The following is a 23,258-nucleotide window of genomic DNA, read 5'->3' as shown; positions in this document are numbered from 1 at the left end:
CAAAAAGTGGAATTAGCAATTTAAAATATACCCACAAAGGAAACACCAGACCATGGTAATTTTATAGATTAATTCTCTCAAAATTTCAAAGAACAGATTTGTTTTTTTAATCTACACAAATTCTCCCAGAGAATAAAAAAGGACTAATTCTCAATATTTAGTTGGGCTAGTGTAACCTTGATTCTAAACCAAAAGGTTAGTACAGGAAGGAAACAGGCCAGAATGAATTGTAAATAAAAATTGAAAATCCTTTATGAAATATCACTGAACTTATGAGACTTTCCTCAATCTGATAGAATGTAAATTCAGCAAATATCACTTTAAATGGATAAATATTAGAAAAATTCTATTTAAAATCAGAATTTAGAAAGAAATGTAAAATTTCTTTCCAGTATTATGCTTACTAGCATAGAAAGACAGGAAAAAGAAAGAAAAAAGGCATTAGGACTGGGAAGAAAATTGTCTCCATAGAAAAATTCCAATTAAACCATAATACATTTATTAGAAGTAAAGAAAAAAGAGACTTTAACAAGATGGTTGATTCACATTATTTTACAATAAAATTGCATTTCTGTTTAGGAGCAATTAGGTTAGAAAACATAATTTTAACAGTATTTCTAAGAGCAATAGAAATGATAAGATACAAAGGATAAATCCAGCAAATGTGGAAAATTTGAGTGACCAAAGTTAAAAATTTCAGAGAGATCTTAAAGAAAACTTAAATGAAGAGAATGCCATGTTCATGGCTAGTAAAACAATGCTGTAAAATACGCCATTTCTCCCTGAATTAATGTATTGATTCAGTGCATTTCAAATCAAAATCCCTATAGGATGTTTTTGTGCAGTTTGATAACCTGAATCTAAAATTTAAATGGAAGCGCAAAGGAGAAATATCAAAGATATGAATAATTAGGTAAAGGAGTTGCTTTTCAATATATAACATTGTAATAACAAAGACAGTGAGTTACTGGTTTATAGATAGAGAGCCTGTACAAGGAAAAAGAAGTAGAGTACCAAACAAATCCTAGCAGATAGAATACATTTATTTATAACAGAAGTGACATTGCAGATCATTGTGGAAAGATAGAATGATTAAATAAACAATGCTGAGATACGTGTTATCCATATAGAAAGTGAAGTTGCATCCATATCTCATGCCATACAGAAACTTAGTTCAAGATGGATAGGATATAAATGCACAAAGCAAAATTTTTAAACTTTCAGAAGAAAATAAGGGTATCTCTGTGCTTGTATACAAGCTCAGGAAATTTCTTAAAGAAATTTTAAAATTTCTTCTCTTTAAAAAAGAAGATTGATCCATTCAGTGACATTAAACTTAAGTACTTGATTTCATCAGAATGTGACAAGATCCACATAGAACATAACTGCAATATATTTAACCTCTATAGGATTAATATCAAAATAGGTCAAGACTTCCATCAGGAAAGTAATCAAGATTCTGAAAGGAAGTAGCATTTACAAACCACATATATACCTCACCTCCCACTCTCACCTGCACCCTCACACACAAGATGGCTCGCTCACAAAAGCTGATAAAATGAACTTCATCTTTTGCTAGTGTCATTCTTATTTTACATTAAAGGCAGATCTGATCCTTGACCAATACAAAAAGCACGTAATCTTTATGCTCTGTACTGTACCTGGCACATTAAACTAATCATTGCTTTGTCCTTGATCATTTACAAGGTAAAATCTTGTTACAAGCTGAGCAATTTTTCTTAAGTCTCTCCTCAATAGCCTCATCTGTGTTATCCCTCCTTTCTCCCAAGTTCATTTAGAATGTATGTCCTAATTCTATAAATCCTTTTGTGAGCATTCTGTTGGGATGTTGTCAGATAACTGTAGTTATTGAATCTGAGGCTCTTATAGCAACCATATTAATGGGTGCTATAAGAGCCTCAGATTCAATTGGGTCCAAAACTTTATGACATATGGATTTGGAAGGAAAACAGTAGTGAGTACACTCAGTGGGACGACATGACCAAAAAAGATAGGTATCTTCTACCTAAACATTAAAAGGAGAAAAACAAGAACTGCAGTTCCCGGCAAAAAAGAAAGACTCTCCCTCTCCCAAGAGGGCAGGGATTACAACAAACAAAATATAGAGAGAGTATTTCTAAGGAGAGGTTGCAAATGTTGGAGGGCATTCCTAGAACGTTTTAATTATTGCTATTTTACGCAACATGAGCTTTCAGTGTTTTATAAACCTTACAGGAAAGTATTTATTTTCTGATAACAGAGTTTAGTCTATGTAATGAGTAATGTATTATGTAAGTAGACGGACAAAACAAGTTCTCTTTTGAAATAGCAACACTGTCTTCATTTATCATTAAATATTTTCTGATACCAAAGAAGGGAAAAATGCTTTAATAAAAGATTCTCTTATGTAAGGTGTACCTATTCCTGAGACACATGTAGGAGAAAAGATAGATTAAAAAACAAATTATAACATGTTTATTTATATATGTGATATATGTCATCATTAAGTGTGAAGACAGTCTGCTTTAGCCATCAAAGCTCTACTTAATTCAATTTAATGTTATTTTTGCCATAGCATGATTAACGTTTTAAAGTTTTGTTATAGATTTGTGTTGTAAGGAAAACACACACAGGGCTCTTGAATAATAGTAATTATTATTGTTCTGTCTTATGTTGTTTCTTAGAAAACATAACAGTTCACAATGTGTAAGTCAGTTTGTGGATGATTTATTTCTCGTATTTTTCTCAGAGCAACAGAAAACAACTAAAGTAATAGTAAGGGAAGGACATTTAAGATGTCTTAAATTATGCTTCCTCTCCATGAGTGTGAAAAATAAAGATTAAAGAATTGGGTATATTTAATTCATTAGTCATGCATATTAGAAAAAGACACATGAATGTCTTTGAATATAACATTGTTTGTATTTTGAAGTTTACTAGATTTAAATGCCTTTGTCTACAAGCATCTAAAACTGACCTGATTGAGCTATTTTTGACTCGGCTTTTTGTCCAATAGATTTTATCAATCAGCATCAAATCACTAACATGTATTATTTAATATTTAATATTAGTTCAAGCTTTAATCCTTTTAGGAACTTTATCTTATACATTTCAAAAATAATATCCTCACATAATGAAATATATGTAAAAACAGGTGTTTGTGACGTCATAATGACTTTTCTTCTCTCTTTTTTTATTCTCAAGTATTCCATTCAAATTCCTTTCATTTGTTTTTCAGGTTGGTGAGGGGTTTTTTCCTTAAATGATCAGCAATTTTAATTATTGCTATTGTTTGCTTCATAGGGTCAAAGAGAATAAGTGATAGTGAAGTCTCTGACTATGACTGCGATGATGGAATTGGTGTAGTATCGGGTAAGAATTTCAGAATTATTTTATAGTAATAATAAGGAAGTGTAACTCATCATTATTTACCAGTAAGTATGTAAATAGATAAATATAATGAGGTACAAAGGACTTACCTCTTTATGCCCCCTCCCCACAAACAGCCTATGGCAGTTTAAACTGAATAATTCTAGTTGCTGGAATACCTGTACCAGTTCTTAGATTGAATATTCTATTGAAAGATGTCTCATAAGTAATACTTACCAATTTTCTATTTTTAAACTACTAAGTAATAAGGATTTCACAATAAATTTGAGAAGTTATATAACTGAAACTTCTTTATACTTCACTAACAGTGTGAAAAAAATCTTTTTAATATCACTAACATACCCAAGTATGTCAAATATTTGAATCCACTTTTTTGAAATTTTTTTCATTGTTGTTATGTGGATTAGTATCAGGTACAGCTACATTCTGAAATTATGGTATTGTAGTTTAAAATATTGACTCATTTATGGTTAGAAATTTATCTGATGATTTGATATTTTAGGTAAGTAGCTATTTTTAATAAATTCTGGCAAAATTTTTATATATATTATACTCAAAATATTATAAAAATGTTTGATTCTCTTCTTCTTGAAGGTTAATTAGCTTAGCAAATTTCATAAGCATAACCAATTTTATCATGAACAGAATATGTTTTATTGTATGTAAGACGTGCTGCAGTTGCATCAGTGACTGATAGTTTTTGTTGGACAGTTTTTTGATAGAATATGAGTCAGTTTGCATGCTACCAGTGTACTACTTTTAAAAAACCCAATGACTATCTTTTAGCCTTTATTTTTTGCACTAAGGGTTAACAATATATTAATTCACTAAGACTGCAAAAATATTTTTTGTGTTTTATGGCTTGTGAACTAAACCTTAATAAAGTCATATTTCTCATGATCTCTTGCTTGGAGATCATTAGCAGTTTTTTCCTGCTTGTGTTCTAGTCTGTTAATTGACTTTTCAGCTTCTTCTCTTTATTAAATATCTAGCCACATCAGATTTTTTTCACCCAAAATATTTTCCTTCAGGTCATTAAAGCTCTTTATCTTGATGCCATTTTTGGCATATCTCAATTCTTTTATTTTCTATTTCCAGGATGACAAAAAAATGATCATGTTATTATTTTTCCATTCTGTTAAAGGAACTGTATCTTTTGAAAAAACCTTTTCAGGAATCATTCATTATTTTGGTTAATACTCTCTGGAAAAATTTTTGTTGTTACAGAATAGTATTTCGCAAACCTACACAACTCAAAGTGTTTACCCTGGGTTCATTACTTTTTACCACCATGAAACATCATCGTTTCTTGTCTCAATGTTGTTATCAATTTTTTTACTATATAGTGAATCATTTAATAATCCATTGAGGAAAAAAGACTGCTGTAATATCCTATATGTTGCTATTTTGAAATCCAGTGTAATCTTTGAGACATGGTTTTTTCATCATATACCATATTTTAATAATGCATTTGAAAGATAACATTTCAAAAACTACAATACCATAGTCCTGATTTTGATGTTTATAAAAAGGATATGGAGATAACTTCAAATACTTGGAATCTGTCAGAATTTACATATTTACTTCAAATGGTATTCAGAGTGCTTTCTAATATTGTTTATTTCTTAAAGAAATAACTATAGACTATAGAAATTAGAAACTTTTTGTCAAGTTAATCATTTATTTATTTTATTTTTTAAAATAGATCTTTATTGGAGTATAATTGATTCACAATACTGTGTTAGTTTCTGTTGTACAACAAAGTGAATCATCCATATGCATACATATATCCCCATATCCCCTCCCACTGTTTTTTTTGTTTTTTAACATCTTTATTGGAGCCTCCCTCCTTTATAATTGTTGAGAACTATTTGAAGCTCTTCTAGGTCAATGAAGAGATGAAAATGTTTTTAGAATAAACTTGAATCTTTTACTGAATATTATTAACTGTGTAAAAAAGTTTTACTCTACCGAGCATAGGGCCTTGGACATAGTAGCTCTCTAAATATTTGAATATTTGTCTTTCCTTTTCAATGTAAGTGTTTATAAGATATTATTTTATCTTAGTATTATGCTTTATTCATTATGCTTTACATTTAGTATATTCAGAGCTTTTCAACTTCACTAACATTTTATGTTTTTTCAGTGAAATACAAAATACAAAAGATCTTAGTGTATAGATAACTATAATCTTAATATTTCCACCTTTAGATTATCGACACAATGGTCGAGATCTTCAAAGCTCAACATTGTCAGTGCCAGAACAAGTAATGTCATCAAACTATTGTTCACCATCAGGGTCTCCTCACCGAGTAGATGTTATAGGAAGGACTAGATCTTGGTCACCCAGTGTCCCTCCTCCACAGAGGTAAGACAGCATAACATTTTATTTGTAAGATGATATTATAAGCCTATTTATCATAAAATATTATTGGAAATTTTCAAAGATAATAAATTCTTGTAGAAAAAAGTTACTTAGGGAAAAACATACCTGCTATCAATAGCCTCTATAATGAGAGTAAGATGAAATATGGGCTACTTTGTAACTTAAGATGACCTATATATAATTTTATAGTTACAGTTATAAAGAAGATCCAACTTCCAGTCTCATATGTATATTGAGCAGATCTAGTTAGACCCAACTAATTATACTCATGAATGACATAGATATTGATAATTTAAGGAATTGGAAAAAAAAATTTGATGGAGCTATACAATTAAGAACAATCATGAGAAGACTAAAAAGGAATGCACGGGCAGTGGGAAGAATTGCTTGGAAAATCTGCAACTCCAGGTCTTATGCTTAGTGGAAAACTCTGATCAATCCATTTAAGTACAGAAAGGTTTAATGGAGTAAGAACCGTGGAAGTAATGTGTTTCCTAACAGGAAATATGTGCATAATTTCACATTTTATATACTTGCAATGTTTAAGGATATTTGAACTCTTAGAATGACAGCCTTATAACACTTACTTTAAATGAGTAATTGATTAGTTTTAGGCATTTAGACTTAGAATTTTAAATTGTAATCTTAATTTTGTACATGTATTGGACTATTTAAGAAAAAAGGTTTATTATATTTATAAATTTAACAATTTATAAGGATATTAAGGACTTTAAAAGTGTTAATTTAGACAATTAATTGAAGAGAAAATCTAATATGTTAACAAACATAGTTTAAAATGTTTGAAGATGTTGAATTAACTAAATTTGTAAATGGGACTAAAATTATTAAAAGTCTTCTGAAAAGTAATTGTTTAAATGTGGTAGGCCTATCAGTAGAGTAATAAGATTTGTAATCTGAAATTTAAAGTGCAAGAGAGAAAGAGATTTTGAATTTGTAGCTTTAATAAATTAAGTCCTTCCTTGTTAAAAAAAAAAAAAAAAGAATACTTGACTTTTACCAGGGAAAAAATATTTGAACATGCCAATAGAAAATTGGCATGGGTTTTAGATTAGATTCACCTGCACATAATAGAAAGCCCGTAATAACAGGAGCTTATGTAGAAGGTTTATTCCATCATGAAAAAGAAGTATATAAGTAGACAATCCAGGCCAAGAATGGCAGCTTAAAAAAATAGTCATTAATCAATTCTAAAGACATCAGTTAGATTTTAAAAGAAATAACAATTAATATCCCTAAAATAAGATCCACCAGTATATTGTCTATAAGCAACATGCTGAACTCATTTTCTCCATACAAATCTATTCCTCTTCCTGTATTACATATCTCGTTATCACTACTATACACCTGGGAGTCATCCATTAATAGTTTTGATAATCCTTATCTCCATCCCCATTGATATTAGCTTACTTTTATGTTATACCTCTGTTATAGCAGCAATCTCCTATTAGTTAAAACAAAACAAAAACCTTGGACTTGACATTACAGTGATTTTTGTCTTTTTCTACTATATTAATAAACTTTGTTTCTTAGTATAATATGTGACTATGGTCTATTAGGATATTTAATGGATCTTGCTATTTCAGTCGGAATGTGGAACAGGGACTTCGAGGGACACGCTCTACTACGGGACATTATAATACAATTAGCCGAATGGATAGACATCGTGTCATGGATGACCATTATTCTCCAGATAGAGACAGGTAAATATGATCAAATACTATTAGAGCTTATTATAATTGCTGCCTTCAGGAAGAAGGTATTACCATGAAATATTTTCATCCTGAACTTGGGTACTTCTTATCTTAGTTTGTAAAACCATATGCTTCCTTTACAATACCTACATTGATTCTTTTGATTGCCACATCATTAAAAAAAATTAAAAAAACAAAACCTTTTGTTTGGTAAGAAAAAAAATTCATTTTGCTCTTTCAATTTTGGTACTTTGTTAAATCAAACCAGTTAAGTTAGTGAATTTGAACATGAGGTTATAATGATAATCATAAGGAAAATAAGATGTTTTATTATTTTTACCTTATCATAACCAATTATCATATAGAAAAATACTTTCATGAGACAATAGATTTAAAGTCTTTTACATTCATCAGGGAAATAAGTGTGACTTTTTTTGTATAAAAGTGTTAAGACAAGTCTGGTTTGTTTAGGAAACAGACACAAAAACTGATTCATGAAGAGGTTTTTCCTCATGGCTTTCAGTAAACCTTTTAAGCAACTTAAAGAATCATGCTTGTCAGCTGCTGTACTTGAGAGACTTCTCTGAATTTGCTCTAGTAAATGTGATATACTTAGAGGTAATATGGTATGTTTCAATACATACGTTAATTACTACTAATTTTTTTAAGTTAAGCAAATTGGTTAACCCTCTAATTCATGGTTTGGTTACATATAAAATAGAAAATGCTATGATATTTCCCCAAAACTATTAAAAGGATTTAAGATAAGGATTAGGATAGAAAGCTTAAATTACTATTCAGAGACTATTATGATGAAATAACACGTGAACTCAGAAGTCTCTTTGTATGCATCCTAAACTAATTTTAGTAAAAACACTTGGGGGTTTTCAATCAATTGATATGAAAATTTGCTGTCAATATTTATATATTAATTGTTTTATCTAAGTCTAAGGTTATACTCAGTTCATGCTTATAATTTCATTGTGTTGGAGTACACTTTTCCAAAAGAAAAGACAGGGAATATCTTAGTCTTTAATAGTGTCAAGCAAGTGTTGACTTTTGTGTCTGAGATCTAAGAAGAAATAGGAAATTATTAAATTAATATCTTTCTTAGTGTTGAATGAAAGTTAATGTAGTGTTTTATTTCTTTTTCATTTATTTGACTTTTTCATAGTGGTCTGTGTCTTTAGGGGTAATTATAGGCATGCTACCTATAGAAACTGATGCTTATCAAGTACAATAATAGTGAATACGTTAGTGTGATTAGGAAGGAGTCATATTAGGGTGGATAAATGAGTTTTTTGTTACCTAACAGAAATTCAGTAATTTTTGGAAATTATTTCTGTAATGATTCATAAGCTCCTTGTTCATTGAAGGTTTGTTAAGCAAATGATGAGGGAGAAAAGTCTGAAATGGCTTTAAATCTTCCAAGTTTATATAAAATGGACTTGATATTTTCTCTGAAGAAAATACGGTATGGTCTAAATCCTGCAGAGAAGAATAGAATAAAATTAACCTCTAGAATTATACTTACAAACAAAAATAGTCACTATCATATCAAATGCATAATATTTTATCAATATTTTAAGACATATAGCCCTAAGGTTAGTGACCAGAAAAATGCTATTAAATCCTTGGTATTAGTTAGTATTTGAATTAGTTATAATTGAAATGTCATATTTTCTTGTTTACTTTATAACTTTATGAATCTTTTAGTTTAGCAAAAATGTTCAAGTAATTCAGAAGTTTTGGGGGAAGATGATCCATGTGGTTTCATTACTTTTGTGTTGTACATTACCAGATCATAATTACTCTTAATTGTGAGCTGTTTCAAATCCTTTTTGAAATAAGTGAAATAGAATTTCATTTAAATAGGACTGTAAAACCATTTCTAATATATTTTGAGTTATTTTTGTAATCATTATTCATTAACATGAAGAATCAAAAATAAAAATACAGTATTATTCATGTGGGTAGTCTATCACATTATTAAACAATGGGTTCTTAATTTCTGTTTTATCCTAATATTCTAAAAGATTTTCTATAATAGAATGCATGTGAAAGCATTGTAATTTTTATGTACTATTTAGAAGGTAAGAATACTTTAGACCTCTTACAGTAAACTTTCATGAACAGCATTTTATAGAGTCAATCAATAATACTGTTGATTAAAAAGCCTAAAAGAGAATTTCCTTTGAGAGAGTAGGTAAAATTTAGATATTTTGAGTGGTGCATTAACCTTTCTTGTCAGTAAGAATTGACACACTGACCTTAATAGTATTTCATGGAATGTACTTTTTTCATAGGATTTGGAACCAAATGGCATTGGGTTTGAATTTAAGCTTTTTGCCACTTGCTAGCTGTGTATCTTTGTGAAAACTAATCTCTTTAACACTTGATTTCCTTATGTATAAAATTAGAATATTAGTACCAACTTTATAGGGTTGTTCGGTAGATTAAGTGACATAGTGCCTCCAGTTGCATGGTACTCAAAAAAGGTGCCTTACTCTTAACATTTTAAAAGGATTTTTGGCTTACAAATAATTTACATTTTAATGTGCTTATCAATTAAGCAGAGAAAAGAGAAATCAGTCAATTCAGGTGTTTTTTAAAGACGTTTGTAGAGAATGTAGGACATGAGTTGGACCTTGAAAAAATGGGCATGTTTATTCAGGCAAGAGCAAAAGCAAAGACACAGAGGCAGAATACACATGTACATCAGAAAGACCCAGTACGAAGGATGAAGGACTTGGGAACATATTGGAAAGTTGTGAATGAAGATAATGGCTTTTACATTGGCTATATTGGGTGAGAAATGATGCTATTTGACGTTAATTTGTAGTACCTGGTTAAACTTAAGGGTGTAACAATATCCTTTTCCTATAGGTAACATAAAAAAGAATTATATATAAAATTTTGATTGGGTCTTTCTCTGCACATCTCACTTTATTTTCATGAGTCAAATTCCTATTATGTTTTGAAAAGAAAGTAGATTCATTACAAGTAATTCAGAAACTTGGATACAAGGATATTAACTAAAAATGATTAATTGTAATGGACATCTTTCATCTTCCTTTTCATCGCCCATACTTTTTGTATCATTGTTTCTCTGGTAAATCCTGGTAACTACTACAACAAGGAACATCATTTTTCTGGGGCAAACCATGTGACTTTAGTATTAGAAATCATTTCAAGAGCTTATTTGTTTACAGGAGTTAATTTACTATTAGAATAAGTATAGAGTACTAGATACTATTTCTGTAACATGTCAGAGATATCTTACAGTACACATTTTTATGTCTATCCTAGAGACCAAAATATATTGGTTGCATTTAATTCCATAGAGTATACTTTTAGCATAATAAGAAAAAAAAACATAACACTGGCAGAAGATATATTACTTCATAAACTTTTTTCTTCTGTGCATTCAATGAATGCAGTTATATTCTAAAAAGAAAAATGCCCTGTTATATGGATCTCTGAAATACGTTACACACGCGCTATTTCTCTACTCTTTATCAGGCAACCAGCTACCAGAAAGTGCCAAATATACCTATAACTATTTATAGTCTTTTTGTGGTCCTTTCAGTTATAAACTATGAGAGAAATACATCTCTGAAAGTTTGAAAATATAGAGAAAGTAAATGAAAAAAGAGAATTCATCGTACAAAAATAATACAACTTTTTATTCATTATATTTCAGGAATATATTTTAGCTTATTTAAATCATAGTATATTTTAGGAACTATAAGGTAGCAAAACAGTAACAATATCGAAGACAGAGCAGAAAGTTTGGTATTAGGTTGAGATTGTTGGAAACTTAGCTTTCAAAAATCTACAGGTTACTTAAGAATAAGATTTTTATCTCCTTTTGCAGTCCTTTTTATGTATCTGCTAGTCCTAAAAGGGAACATTCAGGCTAATGAAATATATAGAAGGATAATTCATTATAAATATAATTTTCTTTTGTCTTCAAAGATTATATTTCTTAGTAAGAATCAGAGTGTGTCAGGAAATTGGATCAGTAATCTTGTTCAGTTCTTTGAATAGTGATATTTTTTTCTCATGATTTGAGAATCTGTTACTTCATTTTTTTCTCTTTTTACAATTTAGTCACTTTTTTAGTTTTCTATTTTATTCTTTTACAGTGAATTACAGCTCTGCTAAATTTTTTAAAAATTTCAAACAAATTGGATTAAATGCATTTTGTAATATGACAACTTTGTTTAACTCATTATGTATATTCATGACAGTATTTATTGCTTAGATTTTATAATATCTGTTAATTTGGGGAGAAAAGTAAGCATACTTTAATAGAGAAGTGTAAATAAAATGTTTTTAAGTTGTACTAATTGGATGCAGCAAAGGACTTCTGTATCTTAAGTGGATTTTAGGGGGCTTACTAAAACAGTATGGTTAATTTGTGTAATGTTCATAGATGCGTCTTTATACTTTTCACTCCATCTCAAGGGGGATCATGACCAGATTAAGTTAAGAGGTATAACACATCTATAGAAAATTATATAGTCAGGGTTCTCCAGAGAAACAGAACTAGTAGGTTGGATAGAGAGAGGGAGAGGGATTTATTATGAGGAATTGGCTCACACGAATATGGAGGCTGAGAAGTTCTACCATCTGCTGTCTGCAAGGTGGAGACCCATGAAATGGTGGTATAATTCAGTCCAAGTCCAAAAGCCAGAGAACCTGAGAGCTGACGGTATAAATCTCAGTCAGAGGACCAGAGAGTTATGGGATGTCTAGCTCAAAAATGAGGCAGGAAAAAAGGGAAAAATTCCTCCTTCTTCTTACTTTTGTTCTACTCAAGCTCTCACCAGATTGCCTGATGTCCACCCACAATGAAGAGGGAAATCTACTGATTCCACTGATTCAAATGAGAAGCTCATCCTGAGACACCTTCACATACATACCCAGAAATAATGTTTAATGTGGACACCCCTTGGCCAATTAAGTTGACACATAAAATTAACCATCACAAAAAGGGAAATAAAGCAAACTGTTGCTTGATGAAGGTGATTCCTGTATAATGTTTTCTTTCACGTTATAGAGACAAAATTAATTATAAGCCTCCCCAAGGAAAATATTAGAAATTGGATGATGATATATATGTTCTATGAATATGAAAATTTTAACAAGCTTTGAATTTTACACATTTTTGTTACTCTTAAGTAATTTTCAGAGACAGTTGATTCCTTTTTAATGCAATAAATCCCAACATCACTACTGTTGGATTTTCTTTCTCCTTTTTGTAAGCCAGGAAAGTCTCTTTTTGATACCGTTTTCCTTATTTTCTTATACTACATAGGTTTGTAATTTTTTGTTTACAGTTCTAGAATGTTTCTATGATTATGTGAATGACTGCTCTCTTTGGACAGTAGGTTGACCATGAAAACAGTGTAATTGTATTATACTTTTTAATTCAACCCAAAATATATTTATTGAGTGGGTCACGCATTATGCACAAAGATTTAAAATAGGCTTCCTCCTGGTCTAGATAAACAGATGATCCAACTGATTATACTAAGTAATTCATACCAACTAATTATACAATATACCAACTAGTTGTAAAATGTAGAAGACTAGGAGGCCTAAGCATAGTAGTGTTGGAACAGATTGGAGAGAAAATTACTTGCTTGGATCTATTGGAAAGACCTTCAAAGAGAAGTTGGACTTTAAAAATGAGAAGAATTTGGAAAGTCAATGAAGTGAAGACAGGGAGTATGATGGGCATTCTTGGATGAGTGATGAGCATGAACAGAGTCTGGAAGTCAGGAGAGTATGGGATATATTTAGAGAATCTTAGGTAGTCTATTGTACCTAGATAAAAAGTTGTGGTATGGGAAAAGGGAAGTAATAGGAGATGAAGATTGAATGTAGCTTACAACTTAATTTGTGTACCATTTTAAAGAATATATACTTGTTTTTTGATATGGGAAGCCATTGAAGGATTTGGAGCAATGTGCCTACATGATCAGAAGCATACTTTGTAAATATACTTCCATAGACAGAGTGGACCAGGAGAGGGTTGGATTCTGAAGGAAAGGAGACCTAATAGAAGGTTATTTCAGTGGACATGGTAAGCCTGATTTAAAGTAGTGGCAGAAGAAAAGGAAAAGAAGGAATAAATCTGAGTTATTTAGGCATTAGAATGAGCAATGTTTGTAAATCAATTGAATGTGGAAAATAAGGAAAATGGAAGAGTTAAATTTTGAGCTTTTAAAGCTTGGTTTATTAAGTAAATATTTAAATCCTTAGTTGAAAGTGGAATTAAAAGAAAAGGAATAGCTGAAGTATTATATTAAATTCCAAAGGGGGATTAAAGAGTTATATATGAAACTAGAAGGGCCTTTAGAGATTATAGGGTTCTATGTTCTAAAGAGGTACGTGAAGAATTACTGTTGTAGGTAAGGATGAAGCCAAATGGGTAGGGTCTAAGCTTCTTACTCCCTCTGTAGCAGTGCCATTTTGATATTATTGAATTCCCAAATATTGGTTTTACATAAAATTTTGTTTGAAAAAAACAACTGGTCTTCCACTCAAAAAGAAAGTTGGAAAACTACAGCTCCAGCCCCCTTATTTCACAAATGTAGCACCAAATGTCCAAATAGGCCAATGTCTTGCTTGTCTCAGAATTAACATATGTTTTTCTAAAATGCCTACATGACACTCAAGCAGCCATGTGGAGATCCCAGGAAGCGGCTGGAAATGTGAAACCCAAAGACAAATCAAGGCTAAACCAAAGTGAGAATTTACACTATAAAAACAAATAATATTATCCAGAAAGAAGGTGTTGGAGTATAAAGAAGGTCGAGGAACAAATCTTGGGAAACCACTGTCTCTGAGGAATAAAAAGAAAGGGAATCAGTAAGTGAAATGGATAAAGAAGCACTTAATAGGCAGAGACCAGACCAATGTGTACATACATGTTAAGAGCCTGAATTTTGGCTGAAGAAAGCCCCAAGTTTGAAACCAGTCCTGTTACTTACTTTATGGCTGTGCGCAAGCACTCACAGCCTAGTTTCTGTCTGTGGAAATACTAGACCCTATCTCAAAGAGTTGTTACGAGAAGTAAATGAGATATAGACAAAGCTTTAATGGAGTATGTGGCACATAGTTAAGTGTTATATAAACACTATTTTTTTTCATTGAAGTATAGTTGATTTACAGTGTCGTGCCAATCTCTGCTGTGCAGCAAAATGACTCAGTTATACACATATAGACATTTTTTAATATTCTTTTCCATTATGGTTTATCACAGGATATTGAATATAGTTCCGTGGGCTATACAATAGGACCTTGTTATCCATTCTAAATTTCTAATAGCCAGAGAGAATAGTGTTTCAGAAACCAAGAGAGTGTCAAGAAATAGAGGTTGAAAATCATTGTCTAAAACCATAGATAAGTGGAGTGTGATGAAGATCAAGAGGAAATTAAAGGATTTTTTAGAATTTCACAGATAATATTCACAGCTTCAAGAGAATGGTAGAGACAGAAATCAGATCACAATAAGCTTTAAGCATGAGAAGTGAGAAAGTGGTAGCAAGAATTGTAGATATGTCTAAGATGTTTTTTGATGAAAAAGAAGTCAGAGGAAGGCAAGGTTAGTGATGTTTTATTTTTAGGATTAAGTGCAGTTGTGGAAGGGAAGGCATGAGACAAAAATGAATGAAGCAAGGTCATGTGGGAAGTGGGATTACAAGTAGAGGAATTGCCTCTTCGTTTGTTGCAAAAGAGGACAAGTGGAGATATAAATATATTATGTACTCTATATTTAGAGGTGCTGAGAGAGACCAAGATTGGTTTCCATTTTTTACTGAAACATAATGATCATCTGCCAAAATTAAGTGTTTTGCCATGAAAGACTTAAAAGAATAGAAAGATTTTAGATCAGTGCTATAGGAAGAAGAGAATCAGCTACAGAAGGGTAAAAAGGTCAATGTGCTACTTTGATGGCTTATGGTAGTCATGAGGCATGAAGTGTAGCAGAGCCAATAGCATGTAATAAACATATAATAAACATAGTGAATGGAAAATGGATAGCATCTAATACATGTACAAAATAAAATTAGTATTCAAATAAAGGAATTTGAATCAGTTTTCTCCTTACTAAATGGAATTTTATAAACTCTTTTAGTTACTTTTAATTAGTAATGATTGAAAAAGAAATAGCTACCTTATAAAATCTACTAAGTGTGATAAGTATTAGAAATTACCTCTTTTATTATTTTCTTCTTAAGCTTTCTGGTTATTTTATTATTTTTCTCTTTCTACCTTTCCTCCTAAAAAATGACAAAGCATCTATATTGTATAACATTTTATAGATGGTGCTAAAGATGTTTGAGTAATAATTGATAAGATTTTATTTTGAAATATTATTTGTTTAATCTCAATTTGTTACATTTTCTTGTGTTTTGTTTTAGAATATTTAGAATATTTTAACCTTTAGCACTGCCATATTACAATGGACATTGGGAGGAAGGAGCAAGCTTTCCAGTAACAGTTTTCATTTGCTTTGCTTACTATCTGCTTATCTTTTTTGAATCTCACTTTTAAAAATTAAAATATACTTTCTCATTTCTTTCCTGAGTCTCATTTATATTCTTGTTTCTACCATGCTTGCAGTCATTTTCTTACTCTACCTCGCTCCAGATACAGTCAGACCATTGAACATCATCACAGGGATGGCAGGTATATTTTTCTTACAATTGAGTCTGTTCGTAGAATTGCATGTGCCTGTCTATTGATATGATATAACTCACTTCTATTTTTGTTTTTTATATATACATATATGGTTATTGATGAAATATAGAAGTATTATCCTTATAAAATAGTAGAAAATAAAGCATATATAAACACTTTAATTGTATTAGGATGTCAAAAATATAGCTTCCCCTAATGGGCTAGGATCATCTCTTTGATGATTCTAAAAGTTTAACTCACCAGAAATTACATTTGACTCTTATTAGGTACAAAAGTAGAATAACAGTATTATTAAAAATTAATCGCATTTGACAGCTCGCCTTCCTCTGCAGCACTAGTTGATAATTAGATATTTAGGTAGCACTAGTTGATTGGTACATATCTTAACAACCCACGTCCCCCACCTCCCTCCGCAGTCAGTCCTTGAAAGTGCTTAGGTTGGACTGAGGTTTATGAGGGTAAACTCAGGTTTATGGTTACCTTGTCAGAGGTGGCTGTGATCTACTCATTGTTCATAGTAGATGAACCCAGATCCCTGGAGAATACTGGGTCTGTCTACCCAGACCCGGTATTTCTAGTCTAGCACCATTCTCCTTGTACTGAAGGGAAATATAAATTACCTGGCATTTAACAGAAAGGAGGATTAGCTTTCTAGTTAATCCTAGAAGGAAATCGAGTGGGGAAAGAAGGTCTGTAAAGCTTGCAGTTTCTCAAGGCTAAACGTAGCTTTAGGGATTTGAGCCAATTCAGTGACAACATTTTTAGGCCCGGTAGGCAGAGAAAAGAATGGCAATGATAATGTGGTTGTGGATTCAGCTGTATAGATAAGGAATTATGTGCTGTACTCACTCTGACTATGGTTTCAAAGTGATTTGGGTTATGTGTGACCACTTTTATCCTATTAGTTTAGTTAATTAAGAGTTGATAATGAAAGAGCTTAGAAAAAAATAATTGAAACTAATGGGTAAATTCCTAAGGATTGAATTCATTTAGACAAATGTGGAAGGAAACATAGAGATATCATCAATAATAAATTCCTAATAATTCAAATTTTGTGATGTCTTTCAGTAAATGTAACTGAAATTTAGTGTCTTCCAGTTTATTATATGATAGTGGTTATTGCTATATTTTATTTTCTTTTACATTTCTCAGTCTCTTTTTCTGTTATTTTGCTTCAATACTAAATAATTTTTACTTTGCTGTTGTTAATGTCTTTTATTTTTATTATTGCTGTATATTACATTCAGACTATTTTTTGGTTGCAGTGATCATACATTTATCTTACAAAAATGTGAAAAGCAGTTTTATAATTTATAATTGGGCAAAAAACAGTTTTATAATCCTTATAATTGGACAAGACCTTTCTTAAGGTGGGTGGCATGAAAGAGACATTACTGATTATAGGCTTATTCTTCTTACACTGGTATCTTTCCATTTAAATGTAAATTAAGATCATGAACCACATTCGTTTTTTTTTTTTTTTTAAGTTTTTTCCCTTTTTTTTCAATTTTATTTATTTATTTATTTATTTATTTATGGCTGTCTTGGGTCTTCGTTTCTCTGCGAGGGCTTTCTCTAGTTGTGGCAAGCGGGGGCCACTCTTCATCACGGTGCGCGGGCCTCTCACTATCGCGGCCTCTCTTGCTGCGGAGCACAGGCTCCAGACGCGCAGGCTCAGTAATTGTGGCTCACGGGCCCAGCTGCTCCGCGGTATGTGGGATCTTTCCAGACCAGGGCTCGAACCCGTGTTCCCTGCATTGGCAGGCAGATTCTCAACCACTGCGCCACCAGGGAAGCCCCACATTAGTTTTTTATACTTTGTATTTTTCTTAATTATCAATAAGTAGCTTGTCTACTTCATACCATTTATTCTTTCAGTAACCCAACATAGATAGAACCAGTTCTTGATCAGCTCTAGGTTGGTTATCAATTTCATATACTTACTCAAATTCTCAATCTCAGCCTAGCTGGCCTATTTTGAAAGAGAGATTTCTGAATTGTCTTTTGTGCCATAATTTAGTTTATATTCAGGAAACACAATATCATTGATGTTTATATTAAAGTAAAACAAGGTTAGAAAAATCAGTTTTAGGAAACAAGTTATCAAATAACTTACTATAAGATTTGCTGTCACTTAAATGATTCAAATTTGTGAGTCTAGTGTATACCTACTCTGGAAAAGTTGGATAGATTTTGTGAGAATGCAGTCTTTAATTGCTTTTTAAAATATTATCTTTTATCGTTATTAGTTTGACACATACAAAAGAATGTGTACATGTTTCAAAGCATAGTAATAAAATAAGCATTTATGAATCTACTACCCGAACCAAGAACAGAATATATGGTTGGTTATACTCCTTGCGTCTACCTATAGGCTCCTTGCCTATTGCATTCATATGCCTCTTCCAAAGAAGTAGTAAATGCTGTACTGAATATTCAGCTTAATATTTCCTTCCTTTGTTTTTTTTAAAGTAACTTTGATCATTTATTTCACTCTGCTAACTTTCTGAGTTACTCAGTCCCTCTGACTCCCACTTCAATCCACTATGAGATTCTGGGGATTGTTGAAAATATAAAAACTCATCTAGTCACCTATCCCTTCTTCTTTATTTATTACCGTAATATTCCATGCTTCTTGTTTAACCCCTGTACCTTTGTAGGTAATGCAACTGAACACAATCACCCATTTCCCTTACACGTTGATATCATCTGTTGACCTCTTGGTTATGCTGTTTTATGCACGTGGCTTTAGTCTTCCTCTTTTTCACAATTTCTGCCATGAGCCTGAGTGCTGTTAGCATTCACCTGAATGATCTATTCAGCACCCACTCACTTCCTTGACCATCTCAAATTGGAGGTAGTGAACTTTACCCCCAGTTCTACTTCACTCAGTCACTCCCATGGCCATGCTCTGAATATTATCGTCACTTGAAATTGTTCTACCTTTGAAATCTTTTAAATTTTTAAAAAAATTTTAATATTTTATATAATTTTTAAAGGTTACTTTCCATTTACAATTATTACAAAATACTTCACTCTCGGACAAGAACTACACATGGTTCTTTCTTATTCTTTCATTGAGTTACTTTTAACTCACTGGTTCTTTTCTCTCAATAGACAACTCCACTCTCTTTACCCATTTACCTTTCCCAATTAGACTCCACTTTTCTTTACTTACTTACATATCCAGAGATTGAATCCATTCTCAGAAATATCCTCAGTTCCCTTGCTACATTGTTCTACTTTTACCTATTTGACAAAGTCCAAATGTGGATCAATCTCTGTCTCTTGCCAAATGGTTTTTGATCTAAATTACCCAAGTTCTCCCTAACTACCTACTCGAGAAAAAAATAACTGAACATTTAAAGGAAAAGTGACCTCTTTATTGCGGACTGTGGAAAGAATAAAAAGAAATTGGCACCAACTTTCTAAGTATCCAGTTTCCTGGTCTAGATTTCAAGGTGGCACTAACTATCATGGTCTGGGAATTCCCTTTCTGTGAATAAATATGTGTTAATAGTTCCAAGTAGACCATAGTTTGGCTGTATGAAATCTGGAATTTTCTGAATGGAATAAATATAGTAAACTCAACATGGCATCTCCAATATGTGAAGAATCAGAACAATTGGTCTCTCTGTTTCATGTTTTAAAATGAAACATTATGAGTGCTTTCTCTTTGGAACAGATGAAGAGAAGCTTAAATAATGTTTGCTAAACTTCTTTTATATTACTTCAGGAAACAAATATTTAACTAATATTAAGAATCAAAACTTTTTTTCTTCTGAACAGGTTATGCTGACCAGTGCAAAATTATCTCTGATCATTGTGTATTTTAAAACACATTCAACATTTAAACAAACATATTTAGAATGGATATCAGGTTACCTTTTATTGATTTCCCTTTAAGATATATCCTTTATTTCAATAAATGTATCTTTTATATTTTAAAATTTACCCCAACCCTACTTTTCCTCCTAGTAATTATCTTTACTTAAAGCTATACATAGCATATTAAGGAATCACTGACATTGCTGGTGGACAACGTGGCAACTTTTACATAAAAATGTGATGGAGGAGATGACAACTAGGCTATATCTTAAAGGAAGAGTTAGAATTATTTAGGGGGAGGTAAGGTAGGGTGTTGGTGGAATTTTCAAGAAATGTATGAGCAAAGTTACTAAAGTAATAAACACCGTGTTTTAGTGCTGTTGGAGCATTAGCCACAAGGCAGGGAATAGCAAGAAATGAATCTGGAATGATAGAGATGGTCCCGATTATGAATAACCTTGTATACTCTGTTAAGGAACTTAGGTCTAAGACTGTACGTGATAGAGGTACTTTGAAGGGTTTTAGTTTGGGGATGGCTATAATACATTTATTCACTCTAGAATAATTACTCTAGAGACTCTCTGGGTGGTTGATTTGAGAGAAAAGGGTATGAAAAGAAAAGCACATATCGAGGTATTTGCCTTGTTATAGGACAACAGAAACTCTTTGAGGGCCTGAACTAAGTAAGGTAGTGGATGGAGAGATAGAAGATGAGAGTTAATCAATTAAAATCAATAATGCTTGGTAAACAATGGGATTTGGATGTTGAGGGGGAACCAAGAGTCAAGAAACGCTCCTAGTCTTACAGCTTGGGTAACTGGGTGCCTGTGATACCTTAACAAAGATGGGGGGAATTGTTAGGAGAGGAATCAGTTTAGGTGAGAGACAAGTTCAGTTTTGGAATTATTGAGAGGGCTAAGAGGAAACCTCTAGCAAGGAGTAAAATAAATAATTTTCAAGCTTAAAGAAGTAGTTTAGTCTATGTAGAGCAATTTGCGAGTAAATTTACTACTAGTGGGAAGTAGCCACAAAAATGAAAGTGAAATCAACCAGAAAGACTACCCATGAAATGAGAGCCAAGGAGTTTTCCTCTGCCATGGGAAACATTAACATTTAAGTGGTAGACGAAGGAAGAGAAATTTCTGAAGGACATAGTGAAGGAAGAATGAGAAAAGTAAGAAGAATAGAGCTAAAAAATTAGAGAGTTTTAAGAAGGAAGAAATAATGTCAGCAATAAAAATAATAAATGAAAAATGCCCATTGATTTGTCAAGGGAGAAGTCATTGGTGACTTCCACTGATGATTTTGGAAGGGTAGTGAGGGAAGAAAGGCAGAATTCAGTGGCCTGAGGCATGAGTGGGAGATGAGAAAATAAATACACCAAAAGAGTGTGGAGGAGAAGTATTAGATAGGGGTATGTGATACCAGAGTAGGCTTCTTTCTTTTAGAATAAGAAATATACCCTGTGTTGACAGGCTTGGAGGAAAGAATGCTTTAGGAAAAAAAGATAGGTTGAAAACACAGGAAAAAAAAGAGGATGACTGGAGGAAAGGTCTTAGAGCAGTAGGTAGGGCTAACCACACAGATGGAGTTTGTAAACATTAAGAAGCTCTTATTTACCATTGAGACAGGAGGAAAATAGATGAGAGAGTTGGAACTAAGTAAGTTTTTAAAGGATGTTAAATTGAAGGTAATTTTGTTTGATAACCTTAATTTTGTTGTTGCTGTAATTGAGATTACATGATTGTTTTTGAGACAAATTCCTGAGGATTCCCAGAGGTTGAATACGATGTTTGATTGAAAATGAGAAAGTTTAAATAGTTGTTGGGTAAAAACTGATGGGAACTGATTAAATATAAGTAAAAAGATTTTTGGTGATGCCACCACAGCAAATGTTGGAAACCATGAATTTGCAATGTGCCCACCTGTATGAATGTATGCTTTGCTTAAGCAATACCCAGTTATCTAGATGTTGAAGAATCAGATTATGGCATTGAACCAATTTTAGGGTTTTGGTGCATGTTTGGAAGATTTGGTATAGAAGGGAATCTGAGTGTTTTTATAGGAGGGGTTCAGATGATCAATCATAGAGTCTAGGATGAGAAGGATGGAAGAAAAGCAAAGAGGGTGCTATATACTGGCAGGAATTGGTTGGACCAAGGAACAAAGAGTATCAAATGGAGATCAAGTAAATTGGGAGTGAGATTATAAAACACCTGACAGAAATAATGATTGTCATCAGTTTGAGATATTGGAGTTTAATATTTCTGAGTTTAAATAGTTTCATTGGATTCTAAGATCCACAGTATTTCCCCAGGAGGGAGCACTGATGCAGGGGAAAAGTGACAATTATTGAAGTTTTGAAGATCCAAGAGTTGTGGTTCAAGATTATTGAACAATTTTCTGCCTGTGCATTGAAATCTCCTAGCATTACCATAGGAATTACGGTAAAGAAGACGACTGACAACCAATTACTCAAATTATCAGTGACTAAGGGATAGTGATTGGAAGTTGGATAGATATTAGCAACCTGAATTAATAATGGATCTTATAGCCAAGGGGCATGCTTAATAGAAATAAGGACATGTACATTACAGTGGGAGAGTAATAGCCAGAGTGTCTCTAGGGAACCAATCTCTCCTGAATCCATGGACTTTGAAATGTGAAAGAATAAGTAGCTTCTGCAGGTGAGAGTTACACTGGAAGGAGAGTCTGCAGAGCTGAGCTAAATGTTATTTAAGGTAGGGATATGCAGAAACCATTCTGCAGAATGGTTGATGATGTAAGGAAGTTAGTTAACAATGGATGAGGATTCTTGAAAATATAGCTAAGAGAATCAGAGAAGATTAAAATGGTACAGAAGAGAGTACAAGAAATGAAGAATTTAGAGAGAAGATATCAGGGGGCAATTGGGCTTGCCCTTTACTTGATACTAAGAATTACAGAGATAAGATGCTTAAATGGAAGTGATATACCTCAACTATCCTAAATTTATCCTAAGTTGTTTTGGTGCCAGAATTGGAAGTTGTTTTGGTGCCAGAACTGAGTTAGGTTCTGGGAAGGGTCTGACCTGAGGCTAGAGTAGTGCTGAGGGATGCCATCGCGTTTGAAGAGAGGTAGTGAATGGTCTTTTCTTAAGGTATTTGGGGCCATGACTAGGACCCTAATTAGAGAAAGGTTTCTTACAAAACTAGTGGAGTCACAGGAGGATGAGATTCCTGTGT

The 23,258-nt window shown here is 32.3% G+C and overlaps 1 protein-coding gene across 12 annotated transcripts in view; it reads left to right on the top strand.

The window, feature by feature from the left end:
• The window catches only part of RIMS2 (regulating synaptic membrane exocytosis 2), a 589,248-nt gene that overhangs the window by 365,484 nt on the left and 200,506 nt on the right, over positions 1-23,258 (top strand). For 8 of the 12 annotated variants that reach the window (XM_036830456.1, XM_036830453.1, XM_036830454.1 and 5 more), the window contains 3 exons: positions 3,304-3,372; positions 5,602-5,758; positions 7,381-7,497. In XM_036830456.1, the coding sequence (XP_036686351.1) occupies positions 3,304-3,372; positions 5,602-5,758; positions 7,381-7,497 (343 nt within the window). Of the gene's footprint in view, positions 1-3,303; positions 3,373-5,601; positions 5,759-7,380; positions 7,498-16,128; positions 16,195-23,258 lie in introns of all 12 variants that reach the window. The other 4 variants (XM_036830446.1, XM_036830445.1, XM_036830442.1 and 1 more) reach the window with 1 other exon arrangement.

Source organism: Balaenoptera musculus, chromosome 17 (genome assembly GCF_009873245.2).
Source record: "Balaenoptera musculus isolate JJ_BM4_2016_0621 chromosome 17, mBalMus1.pri.v3, whole genome shotgun sequence".
Lineage (NCBI taxonomy): Eukaryota > Metazoa > Chordata > Mammalia > Artiodactyla > Balaenopteridae > Balaenoptera > Balaenoptera musculus.
The sequence above is the reverse complement of the archived record's forward strand: the minus strand, read 5'-3'. Positions and strand labels throughout refer to the sequence as shown.